General features: G+C 42.5%; 1 protein-coding gene across 1 annotated transcript in view; it reads right to left on the bottom strand.

Annotated features, from left to right (window-relative positions):
- GLG1 (golgi glycoprotein 1) overlaps window positions 1–11,870 on the bottom strand; it is a 150,722-nt gene that overhangs the window by 6,249 nt on the left and 132,603 nt on the right. Inside the window, exons 17-25 of the mRNA XM_029926345.1 lie at window positions 11,227–11,344; window positions 9,956–10,048; window positions 6,923–7,060; window positions 5,374–5,497; window positions 4,319–4,461; window positions 4,014–4,115; window positions 2,530–2,637; window positions 1,047–1,167; window positions 325–431 (exon numbers count right to left, since the gene is read on the bottom strand). Coding sequence (XP_029782205.1) covers window positions 325–431; window positions 1,047–1,167; window positions 2,530–2,637; window positions 4,014–4,115; window positions 4,319–4,461; window positions 5,374–5,497; window positions 6,923–7,060; window positions 9,956–10,048; window positions 11,227–11,344 — 1,054 coding nt within the window. The remainder of the gene's footprint in view (window positions 1–324; window positions 432–1,046; window positions 1,168–2,529; window positions 2,638–4,013; window positions 4,116–4,318; window positions 4,462–5,373; window positions 5,498–6,922; window positions 7,061–9,955; window positions 10,049–11,226; window positions 11,345–11,870) is intronic.

Here is an 11,870-nt window from a genome sequence, read left to right as displayed (position 1 = left end):
AGTGGCCAGCCTGCTTGGTTTCCCCTGAGTAGGATTTCTGGGTTCTCTCTGGATGGCTGGCTTTTATCCCATCCTTCAGGTGACTCGCTTTTCCATGGTGGACTATGGGCAACTGAGGAGAACACAGTGGCCCTGGCAAAGCCTGTGGACACTGGCCAACGGAGACGCTGGCTGCAGGCTCAGAGATAGCCAGGGTGGCATCCGAGGCACCGACAGACTTTTCAATACACTTCTGGCTTGTCTCGCAACCAGGACAAAAAGACCGATGGACTATCTGGGGAATGGACAGAGACGGCCACTTCAGGAGATTCTCCTGGGCATTACCTTTGCTGCGTAACTCCACATTTCAATCCGGTCATTGAGGCGTTTTTTGCACTCAGGTTGTAACCTCACCCGCTTATCCTCTAAGGCCTCCATGAGGCAGGACATTTCTGTGGAAGAAAAGGGATAAGAAGAGTCTAAAACTATACAGAACAGAAATCTCTGTAAGATGGAAGAGAAGGGCACCTCATCACCAGAGAATTCAAGTTTGCAGGCTACACAAAATTAAATCCATTCTAGGAAATTTCACCCAAGATTTAACATGGAGAAAAATGATGTTGAGCTTCTAAGGGGCTAGCTGCCCAGAGGCCCTTAAAACCTTCCCATTTTATTTGGCATGTCTGGCTCAGAAACAATTTTCTTGTACCTACCCAGGATCCACCCAGTGGGGCCACTGGGCAAGCTGATGAAGCTGCTCTAGTTTGGACAAGAGGGAAGAGGGCCATGATGATGACTTTTTTGCTTCCCTGAAAAATAACTCAACCTTCCCTCTTCATCACATCTTTACCTCTCGTTATGGCTAGGTCAGTTCAAACCTGCAGGATTACTCATTCCCAAATTCATTCTGCCGCAAAAGCCGAGTCCTGGCATCAACCAGGCCCCCAGAGGATGCTGTCTGTGGTTGTGCCGCAGCTATAGAACAGAGTGGCTGCAGGTGCTGTCTCAGAGGGAGTCTGTGCTCCTCCAAGGGAGTTCAGAGAGGGCCAGAGTGAACAGTGACTTACGACGCCCTCGGCCAGGGGTAATGGCTGCACAGTGGTGCTTAATGTCCAGGGCACACGCTGTATGAAGAACCGGGTCCACAAAGATGTCTGCTTTGCTTTCTTTCAGCATGTTTAACACTTCCTAGGGAAAATCATCGTAGAGCAAGCTTTTAAAGAGGAAATACATCAGATTTGTTATCTGCAAATACTTTACATATGGAGAGTAAAGTCAAGAAGGGAAGGGTACGGGTTAACAACAGAACTTACTCTGAGATAAGGGGCAATGTGGTGATGGCACAAAGAATGCAGATTTTTAGCAACTGATTCCATTCAATCAACACACTCAGAGGCCTAGTGTGAGCAAGCTGTGTGCTAAATGAAGTGAGGGCTATCAGATTAGATGTACGTTGCTGGCAGTCTGGTGTGCTGTACTACTGCACACTAAATGCTAGTGTTTATATTAGTTGGCATGATACAGCTGTTTTCTTCCTTTAGGAAGAATGAAAACATGAAGTTTAAAAACCAGAGTTTTAAAACTCCCAGCCATTAAAGAAAAATGTTTGTAAAATGTTTCCCTTTACCGCCATTATCCTCAAAAGATAAAAAAAAAAAATTGACAGAGCAGAACTTTTACTGCAAGAATAATTCTTACTGAGTTTAAACATGTCCTGAACAAGAGGAACATAAACATGATGGAAGTGACATCAGCTCTGCAGACTTTCCATTTATCCTTGAAAGAACAGGAGGTAATGACAGGCCAAAAATGCTTTCTTAAATAAAAACTAGTTTGCTCTCTAAAGAAAGACTTTAGGCCCTGTAAGACAACAATAATAAAAACAAGAAAACAAAAAACAAAACTCAAATACTACTCAAACAAGTCCTCTTTAAATTTAAATGGGATCATCTGATGACAAAGTAGTCCAAGGAAAACATCTGTATTTAGCTTTTAGCCAACTCCCATCATTCCTCAGGCTGTGTGGAATCAGAAACATTTCAGCAGATGAAATATGTACAATATTCAGTGACTCAAAAATGACATCACTGAAACACTTTTCAAAAAAAGACAAAGCTTTTTAAAAAATCAAATATATTATTTCATTTGCAATTTTCCAAGATATGTTTTGATAACTTTGTTTTATATGCAATTCCTGAAATGACTTTGTTTTATATGCAATTTCTGAAATGATTTTTATGAATACAGTATAAGTACTGATATACTGGACTTGCCATTTTGCTTTTGGGACTGCACCCACAGGGCCCTTAAACCACAGCCTCACCACGGGGATCAGACATGTTCATCAACAGTCAGTACATGTGGAAGAATATTTAAGTTACAGGTGATTAATTGTCAAGAATCCAATGAAAGTTTCCTAAGAAGGAAGAGCAGATAATTCTGGGAAGGAAGGTGAGATGCTCCTGCTAACATGCGCAGACTACTGCATCAGAAGGGAAGAAAAAGTTTTGTGAAGAGCAGGCAGGGAAACAAGGCCCCTGGCGGCACTACCTTCTTGCACGCGTCCGTTTTGATTTTGAGCAGGTTCACTTTGAGGCACTCCTCTACTTGACCCGTCTGCTCCTGGGCAGCTGCTTCCTCAGCACACAGACTGGAGATCTGTTCCAGAGACACAAAGCACAAGGCCATCTCTGCTCTCACCAGAAAACTGGTCTCTGAAACCTACAGATGTGGTGACCCTCCCACTGATCTGGATGTCTTCTCGAAGAGTCTCCTGCTGGACTTCATGCCCCGCCCTCCATACTGGATGAGACGCTAGGCTCCATTCACTGTCACAAGGACTGGCACACAGAGTCAAAAACTCATGAGTATACTGACGTTAATACTGTCAACCCTGACATTTGAGTCAGATTGTCCCAGGACAAAGAAGGCTATTCCTTGATTCCACAGGAGGAAGGTTATATAGCTAGATGAAATACTAAAAGCAAATGCTTGACATTTATAAAGTTTTAGAGTCAACTTAGATTCACAACACACATACAGACACATACACAAAGGGGTCCTAAAACACAGTCCACACCAAAGATTACAAACTTAGTCTTCGTTGGACACCTGTGAGTAAGCCTCTTTAAAAAATCTTTAGTGGGGCACCTGGGTGGCTCAGTCGGTTGAGCATCGGCTTCCGTTCAGGTCATGATCTCATGGTTCATGAGCTTGAGCGCTGCATTGGGCTTTGTGCTGACAGCTCAGAGCCTGGAGCCTGCTTCAGATTCTCTGTCTCCCTCTCTCTCTGACCCTCCCCTGCTAATGCTGTCTCTCTCTCTCTCTCAAAAATAAATAAAACATTAAAACATTAAAAAAAAATCTTTAGCTATGATCCCCTAAAACTGATATATGTTGAACACAGTTCTCCACATGGGCTTTCCTAGCTAGGAAGTCAAATAAAGTCCAAAGACAGGTATTTCTTTAGCACTATTACAGGAGCACTTTCTTTCTTTTTTTTTTTTTAAACATTTATTTATTTATTTTTGAGAGAGACAGACTGCAAGATGGGGAGGGGCAGAGAGAGAGGGAGACACAGAATTTGAAGCAGGCTTCAGGCTCTGATCTGTCAGCATAGAGCCCAATGTGGGGCTTTAACTCATTAACCATGAGATCATGACCTGAGTTGAAGTCAGACACTTAACCAACTGAGCCCCTGGGCGCCCCAGGAGCACTTTCTCTTTCTGGCAAGTCTTGGGGAACTGTACGTTGAGCATCAGAATAAGGAGAAGGGAAGAACAAACTATACGGAGACAGATATAGTAAAAGAACACTCTAGTACAATAAAGAATTACAGAACCAAACTGTATAGTGATAGGACCAATGTTAAGTCTAATTCAGTGTCACCGGGAACCAGACACTCAAACAATGAAAAGTCCAGAAAATGGGCCTGCAACTAACCTGGATTCAGGGCTGAAGGGAAAGACAGTACAGAACTTTTCTCCCATAAACATTTCTCTGATCAACTCTGTTCACAACCATCCAAATCCTACCTCATCTGAGCAGTGTAGCTGGAGCTGAGGATCTAGTCGGTAATCCAGAGCAGACTCCTGGATAATAATCCGGATCTGGTCTTCGCAGTCTGAAGAGAGCCGCTATATGTGACAAAAGGAGCGTTCATCAGCCTATCAGACAGCTTCAGCTTTTTATTTGGTTGCTGGTTTGGGAAGGTATGAAAAAGGTCTTGGCAAAGTAGGAGTAAGCTAGGGGCTTCCAAGAAGAAGTAAGTAGGGGCTTCTACTCCTAAGTAGAGGGGCCTCTATAAACACACGTCTGTGGAGAACTCAGGACTGTTTACCTGGTCAGCATATCTCAGCTTGAGGCAAGAGATGACTTGACCTTCCAGTTCCGAATCATCCTTGGCCTTAGTCAGGATACCATGGCAGAATTTAGGAATGTCAGCTTTACAGGCTTTCCTTAACACGGGGTTTAAGCGGTAATCTAGAGTGGGAAGTCATTAAGTATGTGATAAAATATTCCACCTGGATTCACAAATTAAAGATCTACCTTTTAAAAGGGTGCATATTATGTTAATGACAAGTAAACCATGGATTTGTTTATTCACTAAACATTTACTGAGCATTCACAACACTGTTTTTATTTAAAAAATTTTAAAAAACATCTTCTGGGCACGATTTTATTTTTTAAGAGAGAGAGAGAGGGAGGGAGGGAGGGAGGGAGAGAAAATATTAAGCAGGCTCCACATTCAGTGCAGAGCGCAACACAGGGCTCATCCCAAGACCCTGGGATCATAACCTGAGCTGAAATCAAGAGCTGGACGCTCAACCCACTGAACCACCCAGGAGTCCTGACTACACTGTTTTTTAATCAGCAATATGATTTACTGAAAGGGTAGATGTGGAGATGGAGACCCAGGAATTCTACTTTGCAGCAAGTCTGCAGGGTCTGCCAGTACCAGTACTCTTTTAGTAGTCCTTGCAAAAGTCAAGCAGCCATCATTAATCTTACCCTTAACAGATGTTTTGGAAAACATATTTGACTCATCTTGCCCACTATGATAAAAGGTTTTGCAACTCAGCTGAAATTTCTCTGTTCTAAAAAACATTACCCATTTATTTTCCTGCCACATGCATGAAGTTTTGTTAAATCTCTAGACTTTCAAAGAACTCCAGCCTTGACTACCTCTGTCTCCTCCTTCCTATGACTTTCATAGGAAGTCTTCCAAATAATCTTTGAAGGAAGAAGATGTTAATTTTCCTTGTTACATCCAGACTCTTTCCTTGAAATCCATGGGCAACAAAATATCTGTAGTTCAATTAGTCAGATATATGTCGACTCAGCTCCATTTAAGGCACACTCACTGGGACCAGGAAAGCCAAGTCATGATGTTACCTGTGTTCTGGGTGATCTGGCGCTTGGTTATCATCTGTTTGCATTTGGGATCCATCAATTCACTGTTCTTATTTTGCTTCAAGCACTGCAACATGGTTTTGGAATCTGCTTCTGGACAGAACCTCTGCAAGAAACAAAGATTTACAAACGTAGTTACCCAAATATGGCAATGAACACCATCTGTATCACTATTCCATCTACTGGTAAGCTAATGACCAAATCAGCTTGAAGATATCACTTGGTACAAGAGAAATGGCTAAGCCTGAATAAACACCCAGCTTCAACCTTCCCTTCATCGATTCTCTACTCTCTCTCTCACATTTCTTCCCACTTCCCTCACGGTTTCCTATTTTGCACAGGGTTGATTGATTCTGTACCCGCATAGCTATGTTACATTACATGGCAACTCGTGATCTTAAATATTGTTTAAGTACAAACATAACATTGTACCAGTTGGCCCAGGAACCCTCAAGCCTTATCTACCCAATCCCAATAGGAAATTTAAAAATTACCCACCAATCAATATGAACAGGAATGTGGGGCAAGGATTGCCTAGTTCATCTTTTAACTATGGGGGCTTTAATTCTACCAAACTGTGTGGTAGGGCTGGCCCCTGTACACTTAGTGTCCTTGAAGTCCGAGATCCATTTTGGACGAGTAAGAAATTCCACCTCTATCTGCTAATCAATAGTGTATCTGCTAATTACAGTCTACTGATATCTTAATATACATTGCTGATTGATTTTTATTATAAGTCATCAAAATCTTACAAAATTCCCTCGGTTTAGAGCCTGACATTTCAGCTTTTACAAAGGACTCAATCTACCAGGCCCAGCTAAAAGACATTTCTAACTTTCACAATTCTATTTGGTTATCTGATAGAGGGAAAAGGAACATTTTATTTTAAAGTAGTATTTTTTAAGTAACATTCTATTTTAATAAAGCATTTTCATTTATTTTACTTTAAGGGTATCAGAATCTTAAATGTAATTTCATCATACATGTGGATACAACTAGGAACTGGCATCTGGGTTCTCAAGTTAGCCTGGTCGCAACGAACATTCATTGGAGAAATATATGAAATAAAAGAACTTGTAGAACAGAAAAACCTTTTGACTGTGGTAGGTGGATGATCAGGACATTTGGTGGTGACTTTCTCAATATACCTACCATTATCTGTCCTCAAAACCAATCATAGATTTACTGGGTATCTATTTATTTGTGCCTTAGGTCAAAGTGAGGTCAATTAGCTTAGCTCAGTGGTTCTCAAACTTGAGCCTGCATCACGATCAACTGGAAGGCTTGTTAGAGCTGACAGCTCTGCTCCCAGAGTTTCCGATTCAGTAGGTAGATGGTGAGGCCCAAGCATTTATAAGATCCCAGGCAACGATGTGCAGCTGGGCTAGGGACCACACCATGAGAACCACTGTCCCCTCTGTATAAAAGAGGTTGAGTGGAAAGATTATACAATTTTGCCCCAAAGTTTAAAGAAGCTTATATTGTGATTTTTATTTACCCTGTGCTTAGCGCCTAGTTGTGGATCCCTTACCTTTATCATTTGCTTGCAGACTCGCATGAGCGTATAGTCTAGTTCTGGGTCCATCATCTCTGTCTCCTGTAGCTTAAAAACTTTCTGGTGGCAACGAGTACTTAGCTGCTTCTTGTTTTCTTTCAGGCATTCAATAATCTAGGGCATAAGAATTATGGTCAAGTTAAGGGAGGTATTGGGGATTGATAATCCATGTGTTCTGGCTGCAGCATTCAGTTTTTAGTGTGTCCCCTCTCTTTCATTCCATTCCTAATTCCGACGTAAGAGGAATCAGAATTTCCTCACCAAGGAGAATTATACTCACAGATTTATAGCTTCAGGGCTAATAGTGAACCAAACTGTATAAAAATAATGGATGAGTTGAGCAGGCTGCACTGGCGGCTGAAGGGAAGGAAACCCACTCAAGAGTGTTGGCTTCCTCTGCCCTCTAGCTCTTCTTTGTCAAGATTCCTTTTGGAGCACACATTTAGAGCTCTGCCTTTCTCTGGAGCAATATCTCTGACTAGTCAGTAGGCACAAGTTAGGCAGTTCAGTGTCACTCACCATTTACCACATGAGAACTGACTATTAGATGACAGGTATGAATGAGGCCAAGTCCTCACCCCTGATAAATACAGTCTCACAGGGCAAACTTTTATCAACAATTACAATAAACAAGACAAAATAAATAAATAAACAAACAAACGAGTGGCTCAGTCAGTTAAGCATTTGACTCTGGATTTCAGCTAAGGTCATGATCTCATGGTTCACGGGATTAATCCCTGCATCAGGCTCTGCTCTGACACTACGAAGCCTGCTTGGAATTCTATTCTCTTTCTCTCCTCCCACCTCCATTTCTCTCAAAAAATTAACATCTAAAAAAAAAAAAAGATGAGGGGTACCAGGTGGTTCAGTGTTGGGGATCCAGCTTTGGCTCTGGTCATGATCTCACAGTGCATGAGTTTGAGCCCCGTGTCGGGCTCTGTGCTGACATCTCAGACCCTGGAGCCTGCTTCAGATTCTGTATCTCCTTCTCTCTCTGACCCTCTTCCTACTTGCAATCTGTCTCTTGCTCTCTCAAAAATACATAAACATTAAAAAAAAAGTGGGTTAACATAGAAGCATAAAGTGTCACATGATGGATTTTAAGATAGTAAATTAAGTATATTCTGAAATCGCCTCTTCTCTACACCAACCTTTTAGATATTATTAAAAAAAAAAAATGAGGGGCAGCTGGGTGGCTCAGTTGGTTAAGCCTTGACGTTGGCTAGGTCAAGATCTCACGGTTTGTGAGTTTGAGCCCTGAGTCAGGCTTTGTGCTGACAGCTCAGATCCTGGGGCCTGCTATGGACTCTGTGTCTTCCTCTCTCTCTCTCGAAAATAAATAAGCATAGATGGGATCTGCAGGAACTAGAGCAGTAGCATAAAGTCTGAAACCTGTATGAAATCCTCAAGAACAACCAAGAATCACCAAATAAGTGAGAGAAAAAAGAGAACAATTAAAAAAATATATTTAATATCTTCAGAACAATACAGAAAGAAATGGTAAACCAGCATCAAGAACAGATGGTTATGAAAAGAACCAATTACAGATTTTGGAAACAAAAACCAAAACCCTAACTGGTGGTCTCTCTAAAAACAGAGTGGACAGAGCTGAAGAACGTATCTTTAAGCTGCGAGGTAGACCTGAGCAATTACCTCAATGCAGTACAAAAAACAAAGAAATGGCAAGTATGAAAGAAAAAGTGAAGAGACATGGAGGTCAGATTCAGATGTTCCAATGGTCCAATATAAGTTCCAGAAGGAAGGAAAAGCAAGGCAGTATTTGGAAAAAAAATAATAATTGAGAATTTTCCCAAACTGAGAAAAACATGCATTCTGAGACTCAGTCAACTGGGGTAAAGAAGTTTTAAAAAACCCATCCCTGATTACATGCCAGCGGAATTAAGGATCATTAAAGATAAAGAGAAAATTCAGAGTAGATGATCTGCACAGACACGAGAGTGAGACAGACACCAGCAATAGCCGATACAAGATGATAATGAAGCCACTATCTCAAAGGCTAAAGCGCCAGTGTGATGCTCTCAGGGCAATACCCTGAACTAGAGGCATAACTGAGTCACTGGACAAACATTAAAAGGAAAAAAAAAAATCACTTGCTTGTACTTCATTTCTGACTAATTCAGGATAGGGCCCAGTTCTGTGCATTAAAGAAACAGTTTCCAGGTGATTCCTATGTGACTTGCAGTTAAGAACTTCTGTACAATGGGCACAGAGTAAGGGAGGTGCACAGTGTTAAAAAAGCTATAGAGAGGAGGAGGCATTTGGAGGATTGTGAAGAGCTTCTTAGGCAGACAAAATGGGGAAGGACAAGGTAAAGAGGGAAGAGAACAAACAGGAGAACAAAAGGAATGCAGGTAAGGAACTTCCTTTGGGAAAAGTCTGGTATAGCTTAGGAGGGGATGATTTAGCTGGACAGAATGTGATGAGGCCCATTCCACCAGCAAATAATTTACTACTAAAATGTTACCTTCACATTTTCTTTTCTGTATTTTTTTAAGTTTATTTATTTATTTTGAGAAAAAGGGCAGGGAGAGATTGTGGGGTGGGGAAGGGTAGAGAGAGAGACAGAGAACCCCAAACAGGCTCTGTGCTGTCAGTGTAGAGCCTGACGTGGGGTTGGAACCCATGAACTATCATCTCATGACCTGAGCCAAAACCAAAAGTTAGACAACTTTAATGAGTGAGTCACTCAGGTGGCCCCTCTTTTTTTCTTTTAAGTTTATTTATTTTGAGAGAGACAGAGACAGAGAGAGAGAGAGAGAGTACAAGCACACAAGCAGGGGAGGGACAGAGAGACAGAAAGAGGGAAAAAGAGAATCCCAAGGAGGCTCATTTCAGCCTGCGGAGAGCACAGTGTGGGGCTCAAACTCACGAACCATGAGATCATCAACTGAGCTGAAATAAAAATTCAGAAACTTAACCAACGGAGCCACCCAGGTGCCCCAAAGTGTTACCTTTACATTTTCACAATTAATAAAAACAGATAGTTACCTGAGCATTGCCATACTGCACAGTAGAACAGTAGTTCTTGATGTCACTCTTGCAAGCTTCATACAGATCTGGTTCCAGACGGATGTCCTCTGTCTGCGTGGGACGGAGCCAGCATGCAAAGTGAGCTTATTCTAAACTGGAGATGTTAGGTGTTCTACATATTCGTGTGTTGACCGGATCTTGGCTAGTGACCACAACTTCTACACGATGAAATAGCAGCAGTGGGGCCACCACAGTAAAAGGAGAGCTGGGATTTGGTTTCAGTTCTGCGCTAACTAGCTAGATGGCCTTGGACTTTCTTTGCAAAACAAAAACCTGTCACCTACCCTGGCCCCTTCAAATAACTGCTGTGAAATGAAGTAAGATAATATGATGTGAAAACCACTTCAGAAAATTAAAGCATTACATAAATGTAGGGTTCTACTTCTATTATTTTATTGAAAAAGTGAGGTCCAAAGTCTCAATTACCATAGGACATCGAGGAGAGCTCCACCTACACATAATTACCACTGAATCACTCCCACCCTATGTGAAAATCTGGTAACGCAACTTCTGCAATATTACTGGTGTTTGATGCTCATTACTAGATTTTAGTTTTTGTTTAGACTGAAGTGAAATAAGTAGAATTCACAATACAGACCACGCTGTTTAGCTTAACGTCAAATGCAAAGTAAGAAGTTTCCCCTTAGCACGCACACTGCTGTTGCCTCGCCAGTAACTGTTGTACCTCGTGCTCTGTAAGCTGTTTGGGGCACGCAGCCCCCTGGAGACGGCTGCTGGTCAGGGAGTGGGCACAGATCTCCAGCTGACATAGCAAATTGAGGGAAGAATCTGGCAACAGGCTGTGGGGGAAGGAGGAGTCTCTCCTGTTCTACTCTCCTGCTGGAGATGACGTGGAGCAGGAGGCCAGAGCCGCCGCAGGCAGCCATGTTGAGGCTTGAAAGCAGCCTTACCATGAAGGTGGTGCCACGACCAGCAGAGCGAACAGGGAGAGGCCCTTGATCCTTGAAAACATTACTGATGCACGAATCGCATCCCATACTTACAGCCTGTCCTACAGTGAGCTTCCAGTTATGTGTGGTAAAAGTACTTTATCAGTTAGGAAAAGTGAAGCAAGAAGCTGTCACATGGTAAGATTTTAAGCACAAGGCTCCAAGTCCTAACAATCATAATAGTGGCTAAAATCTTTCAATTTGCCCTCACCCTTCACCCAACTTTCTAGACCCCGCCGACGCGTTTCTGGGACCAGAGGCTGTGCTACGAGGCATTACCATCTCTAGCTCTTCCACCCGCAGCTGCTTGCGGCACTTCAGGGACACCCTGTGTTCCTTGGCTTCCTGTAGAGTGTCATTGCGCACGGTGGTGCTCAGGCAGATCACCACGTCCACCCTGCCAAGGAAAGGACAAGGCTGAGACTGACTGGGCCACATGAGGGCAGAGAGCCAAGAGCTGGGCTGGGGCAGGGGCCCCATCAACACTCCAGAATGCCTGGCCCCCTTTACCATGTTTCTGAATGCCTTTTCTAGACGTCTCATTGTGATTACAGAACGCTAAAAGCAGTAATCTGACTCTGTATGTCACAAATATCGGAAGACGGACTACAATTCTGACAGACTAGGCCAGAGAGGGGACCTGAGGACAGTTTAATGCTTGCTTTGTTAAAAACATGCAACCAGAGAGGAATGCTGCTCTTAACTCTAGACTGTGTCTTTCTTTGATGAGCTGTGAAATTCATTCCTGACAGGTATAGAACCCTGAGCAAAATGGGAACTTGATTTATGAGGGAGAGAGATGTGTTCTAGAAACATGCCTTTGCAGAGTACGATAGAAGAATTCAGGCAGTCATGCTGTAAAAGCCCATTACTCTCTTCATTAAGACCTAATTCTTTTTTTTTTTAATGTTTATTTTTGAGAG

This window comes from Suricata suricatta, chromosome 16 (genome assembly GCF_006229205.1).
Source record: "Suricata suricatta isolate VVHF042 chromosome 16, meerkat_22Aug2017_6uvM2_HiC, whole genome shotgun sequence".
NCBI lineage: Eukaryota > Metazoa > Chordata > Mammalia > Carnivora > Herpestidae > Suricata > Suricata suricatta.
Note: the sequence above shows the minus strand (reverse complement) of the source record. Positions and strands in the feature narration are given on the sequence as shown.